This window comes from Sinocyclocheilus anshuiensis, unplaced genomic scaffold (genome assembly GCF_001515605.1).
Source record: "Sinocyclocheilus anshuiensis isolate Anshui unplaced genomic scaffold, SAMN03320099.WGS_v1.1 scaffold513, whole genome shotgun sequence".
Classification (NCBI taxonomy): Eukaryota; Metazoa; Chordata; class Actinopteri; order Cypriniformes; family Cyprinidae; genus Sinocyclocheilus; species Sinocyclocheilus anshuiensis.
In genome coordinates this window covers 144187-165075 of record NW_015537972.1, presented here as the reverse complement: position 1 = coordinate 165075, position 20889 = coordinate 144187, and the positions used below count along the sequence as shown (strand labels likewise).

Below are 20889 nucleotides of genomic sequence, written 5' to 3'. Positions count from 1 at the left end.
CAAAAACATGAAAACCCATTATAAACGAGGCATTCGTTGCATCCAGTGGGGACATAATTATGGATTATAATGACTTGTGTTGCATCGCGCCGTGTAAACATAAAACCATGTATGCATTTGTCATCGGAGAAATGACAAACAACAAGTCTTAACTTTTATAAAGAATATCTCTTTGGATTTGAGACTTTAGTCTTTGCAACTTTACAGATCTTCTTTATGCACCAAGAGCTTGTAACACTCCAAAGAGAAAGGAAAAATTGAAATCGCATCATATGACCCCTGTAATGTCCGTGACTGTTATGAGTATCATACAGGCAGTATGCCTGTGTAGATGACAGACACCTCAGAAGGTTTATATGAAACAGTTGATGTTTGTCCAAAACACTCTGGCACACTTTCAGTGAGAATATACATGCTGTTCTGTTATGATCCATATGCACTTCCACATTTACACATCCTCCTCCTGCTGTAACACAAACCCTCCTCAAAGGGTTTTCTCTCCTGTACATCACCAGTGTAAGCTTCATGGTGAAAACTTCTACATCACTCTCGTCAACGTAGTCCATAGTTACAATAACAGTTTATCTTGACTTTATCTTGTGGTTATTTTGGGAAAAGCAGTAGGGGGGCTTTTTCCCCCACTCTACCCTACATTGACCAAAAAATTTTTTTTCGAGATTTTAAGCTGCCCAAATATTGTCATAATAATTTTCGGGTTGGGGTGGGGGCGGGGTTCAAAAGTATCAATTATTATATTGATACTATATTGATATTGTATTGATTACAATTTTTTGAGCTTTGATAATTTTAGACTTTTCTCAAATTTGTGTATGGTATATAAGATTTTAAATGGTTTAGCCCCTTCTATACTTCGTGATTTTGTGCATTTTCGCTCTACAGTCTCTGTAAGATCTACTAGATCATCATCTACTAGTGATTGTGTTGTTCCTTTTCGTCATTCTGCCTTTGGGTTATCATCTTTCTCAGTGAAAGCTATTATTCACTGGAACACTCTACCAGAAGACATAAGGATGTGCACATCTATTGACATGTTTAAATTAAAACTAAAATTTTATTTAAAAGCAACTCAAAACTGTAAACACTGATACAGTTGTGGCTTAACTGAACGTTATCTTTACTGTTCTTTTTTGGCTTTGATGGGATGTGTATAAGTATTACTGTATTGTATGTGTTTGTTGTTTTGTACTTATGTTTATCTGTGATTATGATTACCTGCCAAGGGACCGCAGATTAAAACAAACTAGCCATTGGCTAAATTCGGTACAATGCATGAAATGGAAACATTTATGTTAAAATTGTACATGGTCCCTTTTCAAATAAAGTTTAATAATAATAATAATAATAATATATTATATTATTATTATATAAATTTAAACAATTATTATCAAACAATTATTTAAACTGCGTGTATATCAAACTGCTTGTTTTCTGCGTTAAAATAAGGGCCATTTTTGGCTTTGGACTAAAACAAAAAGCAGAAGGGCTTATTAAAGTTTAATAATAATAATAATAATATATTATTCTTATATAAATTTAAACAATTATTATCAAACAATTATTTAAACTGCATGTATATCAAACTGCGTGTTTTCTGCATTAAAATAAGGGCTGGGTCCCAAAATACTTGAGAGGGGTTGGGGCGGGGCAAAAGTATAAATCATTATATTATATTATTATTATTACTATTATTATATTAATTTATTATATTAATTTAAACAGTTATTATCAAACAATTATTTAAACTGTGTGTATATCAAACTGTGTGTTATCTACATAAAAATAAGGGTCGTTTTTGGCTTTGGCCTAAAACAAAAAGCAGAAGGGCTTATTGAAAAATGCAAATTCATTCTCTCCTCATTCTTTGGCTTTTCGCCAGGAATATAGCCATTTCCCCGGTAACCACAGTAAACAAAGCAGTGCAGCACCTGATTTTGCAACTTGCAGCGCTCATATTTAATCAATTAAACCATAGCCTTTTGAAGTGTAAGCTATATCTCAATATTTGTTTTTTTTTCACCGGAGCACCACCTGAGTCTTCTCCTCCCGTCCCATTTCTACCAGTGATCCTTTCCTTCCTGCGGTAGTCATCACTGTTGTAGGTTGCCAAGTTGAGGGGACAACTGGGTTGAAATTTGTAAGTGTTGATTGTGTGTGAAGGATGCGTTTCATACAAGATCTGGCAACTGGGCAGCCATGGAATTTGTTGACGTGATTATTCATATAATGAGGTTTGGGCCATACAAATTACAGAAGTTGTACCAGACGCGAATGTAGCAAACATATAAAAATATGCCCAGTGGGATTTTTTTATAGAAAGATACAAAATACGGGAAAATATTTAAACGGGATGATAGCAGGATAGAATAGTAAAATACGGGGAAAATACTGGGAAAAACGGGAGGGTTGACTGGTATGTATAAAGGCCGGGGCACACCAAGCCGACTTCAAAGAACTAGCAGTGACGAATGGCGACAGTGTTGTCGCCTCGCGTCGGCAGCGTCGGACCAAAAAGGTGCGCTCGAACACACCGCACAGACTACAGCCGACGGCAAACTAACACGTGCGTTGTGTGCATGCGTGAGAGGAATTAACTGTCTATATCAGCAGCTATCAGTAGTATATATTCGTCATTCAAAAGAAGAAACCGAAACAAAGATATAGGAGATAAATTTAGATATATGAAACGTAAACGAAGCAGCGCTTGCTTACCATTTTGAATATCAGTAATGTTGATAACTTTAATAATTTTAAGCGGCTCATGTTGTTATGAAAACATTCGCTTATTAGAATGATTGGGAAAGATCACGTAACATTTAAACAGCCTTCTGTCTGTACCGCATTCATTTACGTGCTTGTTTTCATCACTTTCGCTTTAATTCTCGGGCACTGACTCTAAACTTAAACTGAACATCCAATCAGAGTTCTCACTCTCGCCGACAGCCCCGACGCCGATTCAACATGAGCCGACGACGAGTGGAACACACCAAACAAACTAGCCCGACCGCCGCTCGCCGTCGGCCCGACATTGCCTGATGGCCGACCGTAGGCTTGGTGTGTCCCGGCCTTAATATGCATTTATTTTTACCTTACTTGCTCAACGACTCCCAAACAATTTGCTCAACGATTCATTTTTCCAAACTCCTCCTTGCGTGACGCTAATCGACGGTGATTGGTCTAATTTTCATTTCATCATGATTGCAATGCCTGATAAAGCAGTGTTTGTGAGCGCAGTGCTGCTTTGTGTACAGCGTTATTGGGGAAACCGCTATTTTTACTGCTTCAGAAGTGGCACCTAGTGGCAAAGAATAAATTAGCATTTTCATTCAGACCAACGCGAAAAGACCGACAAGTGGGCGGGCAATATGCTAATGTTTCATGTTGAGGTCAACATGAAACGGCTTGGGGTTCGTTTTAAAAACGACGCATTTCAATGATTCAGAGTCGACTCTTTCTTTTGAGAGACAATAACTTTATACACTGCACTTTTAGATTTAAAACTTTGCAGGATGTTTTCATTCACTTAGAGCTGTGTTACACACTGCATGAAAGGTAATTTTCAAAAATCCATAATAGGGGCACTTTAAATTCTAATAAACTTGCACATTTTTTATTATTATTTTTTATGTTACTGTTTTTACTGTAGTTTTGATCAAATAAATGCAGCTTTGGTGAGCATCTTTCAGCATCAGAAAGAAAAATCTTTCTGCTGAAATCATCTTTGGCAGAATCAGGCTTGCCACATAATAGCATTGATATGAGCCATCTTCAGTTTAATGCATGTTTAGTCAGTTACTTGGCAACCCTTCTTGGAAGAACATTGCATTTCACGATGGATTTAATTGTTCAAAGAATACTCTTCAATTTGACTGACATAAGATTGGAGATCTGTAGTTCAGATCAGGATGGCCTAGCGCTCTGAACGACATCCAAACAGCCTTTAAACATGTTCTCTGTGAAATGCAACAGCGATATTGATTCTGTTTCCTTTTTCTCTCCCTCTTGGTTTCAGATTTCCTGTTTAAGTTCCTGGTGATTGGCAGCGCTGGGACTGGGAAATCATGCCTCCTTCACCAGTTCATAGAAAACAAGTGTAAGCCCATATTAATGTCGCACTCTCACAAAGACGTGAATTAAAACATGACCTTTAATTCTCAGAGCATTCAGCAAAGAGAAAGAGGGGGGCCTTGAATGTTAATTCTTTGTGAAGCCAGAGTGGCTTTACATGCTTTTGAAACATGAATAAACGTATATTAAGCAATGAATGGAAATCATGTTGTCAGTGAGCTTAGAAAATCCAATGCCAATCTCAATTTACAGAGAAAATGAAAAAAAGAGGCTTAATTGCTGGAAATTATGTCTTTGACATTGAATGGATTTTGAATGACCCTGCCATTATGTTGTTTCCAAGACAGAAACGAGCTTTGAATGTTATATAAAAATTGAATGTGCATTGACTTAAGGAAGTCTACATGGGTCATATGATAAAACGAATAGAATTTTATGTGGTATTTTGAAGTAAAAGTTGTATGAGTGACAAAACACACTGGACTTTTGAGAACTCGTATCCTTTTATTATTTATTAGTTTCAGTTGATTTTGGACATTCAATTGTGCATGCTCATGTTGTTGGCCTGGTTCACCTTGTAAGCTTAAATATACAAACACAATGTTCAGTCTGAAATGTAGTCAGTTGCACACGATTTTTTTACGCTCCCTCATTGACTGAAAGCATGAAATCGCAGTGTGAAATGTAACTGTTGTGCAGGGTAAATGCATTTTGGGAATTCATATTTTTAATTTGATTGTAATATACAACTGTTCATGAGCTTTGATTGAGTCACCAGTTCACACAAATATTTTTTTCACAGACAGTTTTCAGAGTAATTTGAAAGTGGTAGTAAATGTGATGTGAAAACAGCACAATTTTTTAGGCCATAATTTCTATCTAATCTTAAGAGAACAGGCTTGTTTTGTGAACAAGTCACAATGTAACAGACTTTTCAAAGAGGATATTATTGAAGGAGCCAAGTAAAATGTATTTGCCCTGACAGCAAATCTGCAACCCATCAGTAAAAGCAGTAAAGTCTTGTATCTTATTTCCCATGCGACACCAATGCATTTTTCTGAGAGAAGATTGTCATGAAGAAATAAATTATGTAATCTGGCATCCAGGATTATTATCATTAACTAAAAATATTTAAAAACAATTTTGTTAATTGAAAAAGCTGAAATAAAATATTAAAACTTAAAAAAAAAATTAAAATGAGAAATATTGCCTGTGCAACTAACTGAAATAAGTTTAAGTTAAAGCACTAACATTACTAAATTGTAAAAAAGTGTTATCTTGAAATTGTTATCTTAAAGAACAATTATTTTCTGATTTAACTCATAAAATTAGTTTTGTTGTATTTAGGTTGATTCAGTGGTGCTAAATAATGTTTTTTAATTTGAATGAATATAGATGTTACCAATTGTTTCAGTGTAAAACTGATCTAAAATTAAAACTGAAATAAAAATAAATTAAGCCTAAAAAATAATATTTAAAAAGAACAAAACTAATAAAAATGACAAAAGCACATTACAAAATGACTAAACATTTAAAGGGTTAGTTCACCCAAAAATGAAAATTCTGTCATTAATTGCTCACCCTCATGTCATTCCAATCCCGTAAAACCTTCGTTCATCTTCGGTACACAAATTAAGATATTTTTGATGGAATCTGAGAGATGTCTGACCCTCCATAGACAGCAAGGATATTACCACGATCAACGCACAGAAACGTAGCAAGGACATCGGTAAAATAGTCCATGTGACATCAGGGGTTCAATCGTAATTTTATGAAGCTACGAGAATACTTTTTGTGCGCAAAGAAAACAATAACATAATTTATTCAGCAATTCTTCTCCTCGAGTTACCATCTTCCGCCATTTTTGGAGAGTACCCCAGAACATAATCAACGTAATCAGCGTTGTTTACGTTCAGTAGACAGCGTGCGCATGCAGAACGTAAACAACGTTGATTACGTTATGGGGTACTCTCCAAAATGGCGGAAGATGGTAACTCTGGGAGAAGAATTGCTGAATAAATTATGTTATTATTGTTTTCTTTGATCGTGGTAATATCATTTTAATATCCTTGGAGGGTCTGAGAGCTCTCAGATTCCATAAAAAAATCTTAATTTGTGTTCCGAAGATGAACGAAGGTGTTATGGATTTGGAACGACATGAGGGTGAGTAATTAATGACAGAATTTATTTTTGCGTGAATTATCCCTTTAACTAAAATTAAAATTAAAACTAAAAATATAAAAATAAATTTTAATAAACTTTAATAGTTCAGATAATACAAAAACAACACTGCTGGCATCAAACATCAATGAAACAATCTCTTTAAGCAGTTTGTCAGCTCAGCTTCTAACCAGTCATCTTCTGTCACAGTCAAACAGGACTCCAACCACACCATTGGCGTTGAGTTTGGCTCCAGGGTTGTTAACGTTGGCGGCAAAACGGTCAAATTGCAGATCTGGGACACAGCTGGGCAGGAGCGCTTTAGGTACTTGCCTGTGATTGGCTCATTAGCACATCCTCACTGCTCTGTGCTGACTCTGATTGGTTGAGGTCATTCTCCGCTTGTGTCTTACAGGTCGGTGACCCGCAGTTACTACCGTGGAGCAGCAGGGGCTCTTCTCGTGTATGACATCACAAGGTAAGGCAGCTTGTGGGATCACCCGACCGCAAAGATACATTTTGTTGTGAAATGAAAAAATTAAGCTTTTAGCTGCAGGAAATGAACTAAATCAGAGGCACATGGAGAGAATGACTGCGGCATTGAATTGAACGAGCTCCAGGTTGCCATGCAGCTGTCCTGGTAATAGAGACAAAGACAGTGGAGTAATAAAGACTGACAGCGCTGTAATAAAATGTCATCTTCTGGCGAGCGGCAACTCTCGGTCCATTAGACGGGATGTGAGCACAGTGAGCGAGAAACATGAACAGAGTGATGGATTGTGTGTGTTTGATGAGGGTCGTCCGTCAGCACTGAACTCTCGTCGCTGCAGACCGTTTTCACTGCTTTACACTCAAACACATTTACCACGCTCCCTTTGGTCTGTTGCTGTGGCCACAGGCTAATGGTTGCTCTGGAGACCAGTGACTCAAACAAAACAAGATTCCTTGAAAGCATGACGAACGTACAGTGAGGAAATGTGAAGGACGGCATTATGAGTCATGTATTGTCTCAAAGCACTCAGAGGTCATCACAGACATTGACTTTTGAGAAGCGGTATTAACAGTGAAGTATGTTAAATGTTCGCTGTTATTGACTCACAAAAGCGGTTTCTCTGGAACTGATTATAAATGGTGGAAATCAGGGTAAATATTGACTCCGAAAATTTGTAACACACTTGGCAGTTCTCAACATGTAATAAAAAAAATGTTGCCTTCTGGTACTAAGGCCCGTTCACACCAAGCACGATAACTATAAAGATATAGTTCTAAATATCGTTCTCAATATTAAAGAATCCACACCAGTCCACACCACAACTATAACGATAAAGGCACAGAGAAACGATATCGTTGGAATCACTTTCAGAACAATTTTTTTTTCCAGCTGATGAACGATACAAACATTGTCACCCAATCAGAATCCATCCTGCTTTAACAAGCTCGAGAATTTAAAGTGGCAGACGCGTGTGCGCTTAGAATAAACAGACGATACCGTCCGCTGGTGTGGACGCTAATATCGTTATCTTTATAGTTATCATTCTTGGTGTGAACATGGCTTTACTCTGCACAATTTATCTGTGTAGGTTTTTAAATATTTGTGTTCATAATTGTTATTAAAATTTAACTTTCAAACCTCTGAAAGCATTTTCCTTTTCGGCTGATGTCACTTAGGCTCCTCAGGCTACTGGTTAAGGTTTATCAATAGCTATTTAGGCATTGTTAGGGCCCTATGAAATCGGTTTTATTTTATTTTTTTCAAAATTCCATTTTTTCCGTTTCAGTTTTTCTGGATTCCGTTTTTTTTTTTTTTTTTTCGGTTTTCATTTTTCTAGACTGTTTAAATCGTTATATTAAATTTTATCCATCAAAAAGCATGTCTTATACTCACGTAAAGCATTATTTTAAGTTGTTAATGCATGTATGTCCAACTTTATCCGCATACACACAGTAAATCGCATAGGGTAATATATACTATGTAGCAAATCTCAGCTGCTTGAATGTATTGTTGCAAAATGTGAACTATATTATCGCCCGGCTACGATAAGACATGAAGATATTAAGATATTATAAATATTAACATCATGATTTTCTGTAAAGCTGCTTTGAAACTGTGTATTATGGAAAAAAAGTGATATTTAAATTAATTTGTGACCCTGGACCACAAAACCAGTCTTAAGTCATTGGGGTATATTTGTAGCAATAGTCAAAAATACATTGTATGGGTCAAAATTATTGATTTTTCTTTTATGCCAAAAATCATTGGGATATTAAGTAAAGATCATGTTCCATGAAGATATTTTGTAAATTTCCTACTGTAAATATATTAAAACTTAATTTTTGATTAGTAATATGCAATGCTAAGGACTTAATTTGGACAATTTTAAAGGCGATTTTCAAGTCAAGTCACCTTTATTTATATAGCGATTTTAACAATACAGATTGTGTCAAAGCAACTGTACAGCATTAATTAGGAATATATTGTGTCAATAATGCAAAATGATAATAGTAAACACTCAATTTTCAGTTAAAGGCAGTTCATCATTGAATTCAGTGATGTCATCATCCAGCTCAGTTCAGTTTAAATAGTATCTGTGCAACTAAGTCGACGATATCGCTGGATATTAAGTGTCCCCAACTAAGCAAGCCAGAGGCGACAGTGGCAAGGAACCGAAACTCCATCGGTGACAGAATGGAGAAAAAAACCTTGGGAGAAACCAGGCTCAGTCGGGGGGCCAGTTCTCCTCTGTCCAGATGAACCAGCAGTTCAATTCCAGGCTGCAGCAAAGTCACATTGTGCAGAGGACTCAACTGGTTCCTGTGGTCTTGTCCCGGTGGCCGTCTAGGAGACAAGGTCTTTACTGGGAATCTCTCTCTGGAGCTCATCTAGTTGTCCTGATCTCCGCTGACATTTAGGGCTGTAGAAGTCCATACTGATTTTCTCAGTATTTAGATTTTTTTGAACCCTCAGATTCCAGATTTTCAAATAGTTGTATCAGACAAATATTGTCCTATCTTAACAAACCATACATCAATGGAAAGCTTATTTATTCGAAAAATTGACCCTTATGACTGGTTTTGTGGTCCAGGGTCACATTTGTCTTTGTGTTCTTCTTTGTTCTCTAGTCGGGAGACCTACAATGCTCTGACTAACTGGCTGACGGACGCACGGACACTGGCCAGCCCCAACATCGTCATCATCCTGTGCGGGAATAAGAAGGATCTGGATGCGGACCGTGAGGTCACCTTCCTAGAGGCGTCTCGTTTTGCCCAGGAGAACGGTTAGAGCTGCTCTTTAGGCATAACACATTTGTAGCTATAGTCCAAAATGACTCTTTTCTTTGCTTGTTTTTGCATAACAGTGTGACACGACATCAATTTCTATTGCTTCTGGCACCTGTTTGTCATATATCTAGAGAGATCTGCTTGTATTCATAATTCATAATTGGCCAAACAGATGTGTGCCGCTGCAGAGAGTGCACTTCTCTTCCTCTCTGTTGTTAGAACAGCAGGATTTTTATGAGCGGCTCATTTACGAGTTCTTCTGTATTGGTCACAGGAGTGCTGTAGACACGGCTAAAGACCATAAGTTGGTTCTTGCGGATGATGCTATTCACACTAAAGCACCCTGATGTAACTGACGCTTAGCATGGCTGATAACAGGTGTCCATATGGACCTTTTCAACACAAAAGCATTTGCAGGGTGAGCAGATGATTGATTTTAATGTGTTAGCCTGACTCTGTCCTCCCTCAGAGCTGATGTTTTTGGAGACGAGTGCTTTAACCGGTGAGAACGTAGAGGAAGCCTTTCTCAAATGTGCTCGTACCATCCTCAATAAGATTGAGACGGGTAAGTGAACACTGCACTGCCGAGACATTTTGGTATTAGTTTACTATTTCTTGATACATCAGGATTTTATGGCTCATAAAGTATGATATAGGAGAATTTAGAGTCCATATTTGAAAAGGAAAAAGACAAGTAATTTTTATTCAGAGGCCCAAACGGTCCATTTCTCGCTATTAACAAACCATTAACCATGACTTTTGCCTCAATAAATTCCTAATTCGCTACTTATTAATAGTTAGTAAGGTACAGTAGTTGTTAGGTTTATGTATTGGGTAGGATTAGGGATGTAGAATATGGTCATGCAGAATATGTGCTTTATAAGTACTAAAAAACAACCAATATGTTATTAATTGGCATGCTAATAAGCAACTAGGTAATAGTTAGAATTGGTCCCTATGCTAAAGTTTTACTGTCCAAACTGAGAAAAAATATACAATTTGGTGCAGATGGTGATATTTTTATAGCCAAAAAGTAAGATGGAATTCTAATAGTTTTAGAAAACTTGCATAAATGCATATAAATATCTGTTGTCACCAGGGCTCTGAACCGGTTCAAGAAACGAACGAAATTTTGACAGAAACAGAAACGAAATCATATTTTAGAGTTCCGAACAGAATCGAAAATTTGAAATGGCTATTAACTGGTTAACAACGATATTTTATCATTCCATTTAATATTTGAAATTTGCTGTCAACCAATCACTAATTCAAGTAGTACAGCCTATGCAAATGTGACGCTGATGCATCCAACCAGTGAGTGAAATGCCCGCGCTCAGCTGTGAACTCATCATAGGTCGCAATGGCAATGGCGTTAGTTTATTTGAGGATAGTGTAAGATGGATTCAACGGAGAAAACAGAAAAAAACTATAGGCTTACATAAAAGGAATAGCCTACATTGGCCTATACACGAAATCTATTTCACTTAAGTAATTGACAGATTAACAAAACAAAAGAAAAAAATGTGCTGAGTTTTGGTTTATTGTGACGCGATCCAAAGTTCACGGAAAGGAAACCGAGACGGCAGAAAGTAGATAGTTTAAATTATTTTGCAAAAGCTTTACAGTTTTATTTATTTTGGAAAAGCTTGACAGTTTTGAATGATGTCTTGCTTCTGTCTGTATGACCAACCAGCGTTGGTATGGCCATATCGCGCCGGCGCCTCACGCACATACAGACACAACATATTTTGTGAAATTGCAGCCTGTTCATTATCAAAATAAAATACAGTTAAAGAAACATATAAAAAGTTACACTGCTCCGTTGTACAATCTGTTGCGTTGTTTACTAATAGCCGATCCGAAGGATGAGGTTTGCATCAATCGCAAATTTGAGAGGAAAAAGACGCTTGGCGCTCTTTTTTTTGTTGTCCTTTTGCTCTATCAAATCTTTTAGTAATCATCATAAATTATATATAATTTAAAAGCTTAGAAGCCCAAGATTCATCCTGTGAAAACCATTTTGAAATCGGACATTGCGTTACCATGGAAATGGTACTTTAAAATCTTTGGCGGTCTCCTCCCCCTTAGTGGGCGGTGTCAAGTGTCATATTACAAAATGCATTACGGTCTTTTAGAATCAAACCTTTTTATAATCTTGACAAAAACATATCATTGGAAAGGTCTGAGTCTCAGGATTCCATGTTTTGGTTCTTTTGAGATAGAGGTAATATTTGCAGAGAAATCTAGACTTTTGTGACAGAAAAAGGCATAAAAATTCAATGGTGTTTGGATGGCACCTGGTGGCTGTTTGTGGTATAACGCCCTAAATAAAATCTCACAGGAACCTCAATTTTTTTCATACCAACTTCAACTTTGGAACATAACTTATTTAGACATAAGGCTTTAATTTTATACCAATTTTAGAGTAAAACCTGTTATGTAAAATATTTACTATATGTAAAATAAAATTAGTATAGTGCATTTTCTTTACAGTAAATTTAAACTTCTATAACTTTTTGATACTTTAATTTTTTTTTTTTTTTTAATTCCACTTTTGCAATAATCTGCTGATTTTCTTCTTTAAAAAGAGACCAACCTTAGGTCTGTATTCCAAAGTGTTCATAAATTACAACAATTTAAGTTTGGATAGGGCACTTTCATGCCTATTTTTAAAAAATGGGGGGTGACCGTTAAGGGGTTACAGCGTTAACAGATTTTTTTCTTTTGTTTAGTAGCCTACATTTGGTCAAAATCTAGAAAAGATGATGCTGTATTGGCTATGATACCAGATCTCTTCCCTTTTTTTTTGTTTTTTGTTGAGTAAAGAAAACGCTGGACTTTATTATTATTATTATTATTATTATTATTATTATTATTATTATTATAGACAAAGAAAAAGTTTTTAAAAAATTACGTTATCAACCTTTTTTTTTTTTTACTCAAACCGGTTAATAATAATACAGAGGAACGCAAGAACAGAAACGTTAAAATATCGATTCTGCTTGGAGTGAACCGATTGAATTTTTTTTTTTTCGTTTTCAAGCCCTGGTTGTCACTCTATATTTCCCAGTAATCTGTCTTAATAAGATGATATTTAAATACTATGGTCAAAAGCTCTGTAGTTTTTTTTTTATTGTCGTTGGTAAAACATATAATGCAATGCAATACAATGATGATTGAAAGTATAATAAACATTCCTCAAAAGCCTGGTATATCATATTTAATACTTTTACTGAAATGTTATATATGAATGATCTAGTAAATCTAAGTTGCTTCAGTCCAGTAAGTGTTCATCTTGAAATATTACAAACAAGATATGTCATTCTTATGTTTACTTAAAAAAAAAAAATATCAATCAAATTTCACAGCAAAACATGTTTACCACGATCTAAAGGTGGACATTAACAATTGTACTAAGAGGCCTTATTAAAAGGCATTAAAGGGATAGTTCACCCAAAAATGAAAATTCTGTCATTAATTACTTAACCTTATGTCGTTCCAAACCCATAAGACCTTCGTTCATCTTCAGAACACAAATTAGGATATTTTTGATGAAATCTGAGAGCTTTCTGACCCTGCATAGACAGCAATGCAACTGAAATGTTCAAGGCCCAGAAAGGTAGTCAGGACATTATTAAAATAGTCCATGTGACATCAGTGGTTCAACCGTAATTTATGAAGCTACGAGAATACTTTTTGTGCAGAAAGAAAACAAAAACAATGACTTTATTCAACAATTCTTCTCTTCCGCTACAGAATTTTCATTTTTGGGTGAACAATCCCTTTAATGAGATGGCAGAAGGCATGTAGTAGATTGTATACGACAGGTTTTTTGATCATGTTGATCATTTAGAAGCCGTAGGAATTTGTTTATCAAATATGATACAGTAGGCTTTATAAGGTTAAGCTTAGTGTTCTCTTTATGCTCATACAGGTGAGTTGGATCCGGAGCGGATGGGTTCTGGGATCCAGTACGGCGACGCGTCCCTGCGGCAGCTCAGACAGCCCCGGGGTTCTGCTGCACAGGCCAAGCAGCAGTGTAACTGTTAGGGGCCTGGGCACCCTGACCGCTAGCAGACATCAGACCGTACACACACAACCTCCCTTCTCAGGTCAGTTCAGTGTGACTGGGTTATATTAGAGTCTCTTTCTATGACAGATTTAGAGGAAGGTTCTGGGATTACCACAAAAAAAAAAAATTTCGACACACAATAATGCGTTTACAGTGGAAACCTATGGGGCGGTATGTTACACCAATGTAATTATTAAAAAACACTATTATGAAAGCATAATTGCAAGATTTGAACATTGTGTTCATTAAGTTCATCCACATTACAGTTAAAAGGAAATATAAAGTAATATATAATACTAGGGATGCTCCGATCAGGATTTTTGCAGCCGATACCGAGTACCGATTTTTTTTTTGTCATGATGATCGGCCGATACCGATGCCGATTCTGATGCTTCAAGCTTTATATAGACGGTTTCATTCGGGCGCACGCGCCTGGCCCGAAGTTAACTTCCGGTCTGTGTTTGTTTATCAGTCTGGCTATGGCGCCGGCTACAAACGCAGTTAAAGTTAAGGTGATGAGTAGACTGAAGTTGTTAATCGTTAATTGGGTAATAAAAAATGCATTCTGATTATTTGCGGGTGGGTCGCGGGTGGATAAAATAAATCATAAATGATGCAAATATTAACTACATTTTTTTAAATATTTTTTTTTCATGAGGCAGACGATTTCGCATGTGCATGTGTGTTTATTGCTGCAGTGACAGAAACAGTGACATTCCAGAAAAAGTTTGAAAGGAGTAAAGCCTGTGTTAATGCTATTGAGTAGGCTAATATGGCCAAAGAAGATATTTTGTTTTATAAATAACAGCCCATGATCAGCGTATTATGTTACCGTTATCCCTTACGGCTCCGACGAGGTTTTGTTCCGTCCTCCACGCTGTGACAACTCACAAAAGACTATTTTTTTTTAGCCAAGCAGCGCGGAGAGTCGCTTCAGAAACGTGCCGCGGCTGGCTCATAAACACAAGCACTGACTAGATCGGCCGCGATCAGCTCCGGTTCCCATGGACCTGTAACGCGCCGCAGACGCGTGCAGTGAGGCGCAGATCAGCTCTAACGTCACTGAATCTTCTGTTAAAAATGAACCATGTAGGCCTATTTATCATATCATTATGCAAAACATGCACGACAAATTTTTCATTGTTTCTCAAAACATCATAGCATTTCCACACCAGCTATGACATGACTGTGGCACCAAATCATTTATGTCCCCACGCATCATGTACGTCGTCATGCGTTGACGTCATCAAATTGTGATCGGTTCGTGAGATCGGCCAAGTTAGTGAGTACCGATCGAGTCATAAAATGTGATTATCGGCCGATACCGATCTCCGGCCGATCGATTGGAGCATCCCTATATAATACACAAGTCATATTTTGCTACAAAGGCGTGCATTTTCTTGATCATAAAAAACTGTAAAATCTGTAATATTGTGAAATACTATTACAAGTTAAAATGAGTGTTTACTATTTTAATATATATTAAACTGTAATTTATTTCTGTGACGCAAAGCTGGATTTTTGCTCACTGTCACGCACTCCCATGAGACCATGATATTTTTTTCAGAGTTTTTGATGAATAGGAAGTTCGAAAGAACAGCATTTATTTGGGGGAAAAAAATATTTTGTAATATTATAAATGTCTTTAGTGTTAGTTTTGATCAATTGAATGTGTCCTTTTTTTATTTTTTATTTAAAAAATTGTACTGACCTCAAACTTTTTAATGATAATATATCATATTTATTTAATTCAGTTTGTCTAGGGTAATTGAGCATACATACACAGATAGAACTAAGTTTTGTTGAAAAGAATAATACCGTTTTTAAATGTTCTTGAACTCTTTCTTTCAGCTCCGGGTGTCTCTGGGTATGCACACCCCTTACCCCTCTCCCAAATGTGACCCTTCCACACCCAGACACATCTGGATCATTTCTTATGATGAAGTCCATCTGCAAACTTTAACCTCCGACCTCAGAAAGCTGTTCACCTAGGACAGATCTCCCTGACTGCTTAGCGAGGGGCACGGGCAGTAGAGGTGAATCACGTCCCGACTGAGAGACTGTGCGTGTTTTTAACTTCTCCTGTGATTCTTACACACACAGTTCCTTCTTATAAAGTAAACGGCCAACATCTAGACTTCACTAGACTGGGATAAGCCATTCAACGACAGCAGTAGATGAACATTCCTAGGTCTTGAATCATTTTATACGTTGTGACATATCAGTTCTTTGTCGGTGTTAAACTGAACGTCCCCTTGATTTTCTTTTGACATTCCTAAAAATGACAAATAAGCATATGAGTGGTCTGTGCAGGTTAGTTGGTCACTTATAATATGGCCAGAATGCCAAATATTGATCTTCTGAGAGAACATACAGCTCTTAAAACCCCATATACACTGTTGCATTGGTTTTGTATTTAAAGAGCTTCTAAAAGCACAAAGGAGGGGAAGGGGAAAAAGAAACATCCATTCAGATCTTGTCATTCGGTCGGCACTATCTGGTGCATATCAGATGTTTACTGCCGTCTCAGTCTGGCTTGGGTTAGAGGTTATCGTCTAACTTAACCTCACCCGTCTTTCTGCACAGACCTCCTACCTTCAGATTTATTGAAATTAAGGACAATAAATCTACATTTTGCATTTGTTTGGCAGACACATATAGAAATATCAAATAATACATTTTTTTGAGATTGGTGGCTTAAAAATGTATTTCACGAAATGCCAAAAAAAAAGAAAATGCATACAAAAATAATATATTAAATTGAAAATTTTGGAGTCTGCATAGGTGAATCTCCCAAAAACTCAAGAACATGTTTAAATCGTATTTCACCTTGAATTTAAAATAATGAAATCAGGGATAATATGTTTTCTAAAGAAAATAAAGGTTACTTTAGGACAATTAAGATTTTGGAACAATTAAGCACATTTCCTCCTAAATTTTCACAAAAATAAATGATGCTGATTTTAAAATATTTTATTATTAGATTACAGTAATGCAAATAGGATTTTTAATGCTTAATTTTCAGATAATAAAACGTCTCAATGCATAAACAAATTATTATAGCAAAATTTCTTTGAGACATTTCTTTGTGAGATTCAACCCTGTTATTATTGAGTTAAAGTCACGTAAAAAGTGTACACTCTTAGAATGGAAGAATATTTCCATGCAGAAACCAGCTCAGACCCTTCAGACTGCAACACGATTAATCTTCCACTGTTGCTGTGGTGTTTAGTCGTGCATATTTTGGGTTAATTTGTCGTTGTTTTGCTCTGGTTACCCATGACGGGGAGATCTAGAGGTGATGAGCGGCGCAGTGCCCCGTTCCCTCAGTGACATCATCATTATGCACCACAGACAGACCTGCTTTGATCTGTGTTTTAAATGCCGTCTATGTGATGTGTGGTTTTTCTTTTTTTCCCCTCTGCAAGTGCACTTTTTTTGACTGTTTATATACTGTACCTATAGAATTGTAAAATTTATAGTAATTTAATGACATTAAATGAGAGAATATTGTTTGAGGAGTGATCATTCCTTACTAAAGAACAACTGAGATTAGACAAGAACATGCTGTTAGTCGTAAATATGGGGTGGGTGATCGGCTCGCCACGTCTTCTAGTTCAAGCACAGCCTTAACTGACTAACCACATGATTGTTCTACATCATTCAAGAGGCTGCCTCATGCGCTCATAATCGTCCGAGCTCTTAAAATGTACTTAAACTGTTATGGTTTTGTTTTTTGGACGTTTTTTTTATTTAATTTTTTTATCCACCGTGATAAATCTTTTCGATCTTTTACGAAATTATTTGTTTGAGAGAATTAAACCATTTTTATCTATCAAAATTTTGACTCAAAGGAATATTCCAAGGTAAACAGATGTTAAGTTAAGCTGCAGTCACACTAGACTTTGTGCGTGCAAAATTTGAACGGATACTGCAATGTTGGTAATATGACGTCACACTCATTTTAAAAACATAATTCAACATATCTAAAACAAAAAAAAATTGCAATCTATTCCAATTTACTGCAATGCCATCTTCTGGTCAAATGCAGGAATTAATTCGACCTTGACCCTCACAGTGCATTATGGGTATTCTCTAGCCGTTTAGTGTAAATCATCTGACACTCATTATTGCGGTGTATTATGGAATTGAATGAGTGCACTCGATAACGTCCAATTTGGTTCGTTTTTTTTATTTAATTTTTTTATCCACCGTGATAAATCTTTTCGATCTTTTACGAAATTATTTGTTTGAGAGAATTAAACCATTTTTATCTATCAAAATTTTGACTCAAAGGAATATTCCAAGGTAAACAGATGTTAAGTTAAGCTGCAGTCACACTAGACTTTGTGCGTGCAAAATTTGAACGGATACTGCAATGTTGGTAATATGACGTCACACTCATTTTAAAAACATAATTCAACATATCTAAAACAAAAAAAAATTGCAATCTATTCCAATTTACTGCAATGCCATCTTCTGGTCAAATGCAGGAATTAATTCGACCTTGACCCTCACAGTGCATTATGGGTATTCTCTAGCCGTTTAGTGTAAATCGTCTGACACTCATTATTGCGGTGTATTATGGAATTGAATGAGTGCACTTGATAACGTCCAATTTGGTTTCAGACACCACAACAAATGGCTGTCCGCACAAATAGTGGCCTATTTATAAGGGTATAGGGGGCGATTTTGGACACAGCCTAGTACATTCTTTCTTTTAATACAGCTAAGAGTTCATGTGTGACATGAGTCTTCTATTGGTCACATGCATTCATGTGATATGAATTTGTAGAGCAGAGTTCAACAAAACTTGAAGCGAAATTCGCATGCACTTGCGTTTTCTGTTTTTTTCCGCATTCCACATTTAATGTAGTTTGGCAAATTTTCGCAGGTGAGATCCTGTCAGTTTAATAGGAATTCACGCAATCATGCATTTCACACAAGGGAGAAAGATTTACCCCACGCAGATTTTGCAACTGGTTCAGATTGGTTATGCAGACTTGCCACATTGACAAATCGAAAGCTCAAAGGCACAATATGTAATTTTCGCCGCTGGAGGGCGACACAGTGACACTATGGACACGCTCCGTGTCACTAGTTAAAATTGCTTATTTCTCTGGATTTAAACATTCTTCGAAACATTTGGGATAATGTAAGTACACAAGTCAGCAAAAGAGATAACACTGTTATAGTGGTTTTTGGATATTTTAATAAAAAAATCTTACATATTGTGCCTTTAATTTTAAGATTTAAAAGTGACGACTTTTTGAGCTGTGCTTTATACATTGCTCCATTATTGACGATAGACAGTAGACCTTTTTATCTGTGAAATTTCACCAAAATTTCGCTAATGTGACTGCATCTTCATCGGTGCAAGTCAATGGAATGAAAATTGTAGCACTGCACTGCTTTCCAGAAAATTATTTCAATTTTATGCACTTAAGGTACGGTCACATTCATCGAAATTTCATTGGCAAATTCCATGAATTTCAATTTGCCATGCTGAACAACAGATAACTGCTTTGTTTGAAAGTGACTACTGTGTGAGCTGTGCTTTATACATCGCTACACTATTGACAAAAAGGACCGTTTACGCCAAATTGCGGTAAAACTTTGCGGACAAAAATGGTCAATTTTCCATTTAAGCGTTGTTGTTTTCTACATGATTAATTGACAGCATGTCACTGATGCTGCCCAATGTATTTACCTGGAATATTCCTTATGGTGCCAATATTAGTGGGTTTGAAACTTGTTAAACCCTTAAATTTACAGGGTGATGCTTTATGGTCCATGGTCCATGAAATGTGGTACACGATGTTAAGAAGGGCGATCGCAATTATCGTTGCTCATCTAGATTTAATTTGCAGTTTATTTTAGTTTATTTATTCGCCGTTTTTTTGACAATTTCGCCTGGCGAAATTTACTGTTCAGCTTTTCTTTTTCTTTTTTTCCCCTTGTTCTCTGTGTGGGCGAAATCCATTCATTTGAATAGGAATCCACTCGATCGGGAATTTCACATGATGGTGATAGGTTTCCCCTCACAGATTTCGCAACTGCTTCAAGCTGTGTGGTTTGAAAGTGACTCCAAATGTGAGCACCATTGACAGTAGACAATGGGTGTTCTTTGTCCGCGAAATTTCGCTAATGTGACCGCACCTTTAGAACAGCACCACTACTTGAGCCAGAAGAAATTCAGTGGCTTATGTAGTGGAGTTTGGTAGCATTTCATAACCAAATATCAATATGGAGTGCATTTGAAGAGTAGTTCAAAGTACTGCATTAAACCAGTTGTTGCTTAGTAACCAGTGTGATTTGTTCATTCATAAATACTGTATATCTGAATCATCTATGCTGTAAATTGAATTTGTTTATCGGAGTGTTTGGGGGGAGGGGTGCTTGTTCATTTGAAAGATTTAAGGTTATAATTAAAGTTTGCTTGTTTTTTATGTTATGTGAATGTCGTCTTTCTGTGGTCTCTGTTTTGTGTGGGAGTGTGTGACAGTGAGCAAGTTGCCCTTTCACTTTTTTTGTTCTTTGACAAATGCTGTGTATTCAAATTAGTATCCAATTATCTCTATTTCTATGGTGACGGATGCATACAACGTGACATTCACAAGAAATGAAAATACTCCCAACCCTGAATATGCAACTATTTTAAGAGGTGACGATTTCATATGTTCATATGATGTGAGTTTTACGGAAACATGATTTCTGTATGGAGAAAAAAAAAAAAAAGCAAGCATGAAGGTCCGCTAGGCCTGGGCGATAAACCGGTATCGATATTTATCGACGGTACACCCTCTTCGATAACGATAGAAAAAATGTTCGATATAGCGCACGATATAGGCACGTGCTATGAGTGACGCAGACTACACACACAAACATGAACACATGCTGAATTGAGTGCTGTGCCTGCGATGAGGAGATTGTGAATAAAAAAAAAGAATATTAGTCGAATTTAAAATAAACATTTGCATTTGAATGCAAAAATAGTACAATCAAATGTTAGGTGTGCGTCTGGGAGCGTCATTAGTGGAGCGCGAGATGCGGTGATGATGTAAGTGACGTTGTTGCATTTAAATGTTTTGTTAGTCTAGCCCACAAGATGCGCCGCTGCTGCGTTATTCATTCAAAATATTAGAGAAATATAGAAGCTCAATGCGGAGAAGATCTTGATTAAGTTAAAACCGAAACCAAGCCATTCACACAGAATGCATATTCAGCGCATTTTTTAGACGGACAAATATGACTACTGCACTCGCGTCTCACACAAGAGATGTATAGAAAAC

General features: G+C 36.6%; 1 protein-coding gene across 2 annotated transcripts in view; it reads left to right on the top strand.

Moving 5' to 3' along the window:
* The window catches only part of rab4b (RAB4B, member RAS oncogene family), a 22996-nt gene extending 6703 nt beyond the window's left edge, over positions 1-16293 (top strand). For both annotated transcript variants that reach the window (XM_016462879.1, XM_016462887.1), the window contains exons 2-8: positions 4031-4111; positions 6457-6571; positions 6662-6724; positions 9367-9521; positions 9995-10090; positions 13460-13637; positions 15449-16293. In XM_016462879.1, the coding sequence (XP_016318365.1) occupies positions 4031-4111; positions 6457-6571; positions 6662-6724; positions 9367-9521; positions 9995-10090; positions 13460-13575 (626 nt within the window). In that variant the 3' untranslated portion in view covers positions 13576-13637; positions 15449-16293. The remainder of the gene's footprint in view (positions 1-4030; positions 4112-6456; positions 6572-6661; positions 6725-9366; positions 9522-9994; positions 10091-13459; positions 13638-15448) is intronic.
* The last annotated feature ends 4596 nt before the right edge of the window (positions 16294-20889 follow it).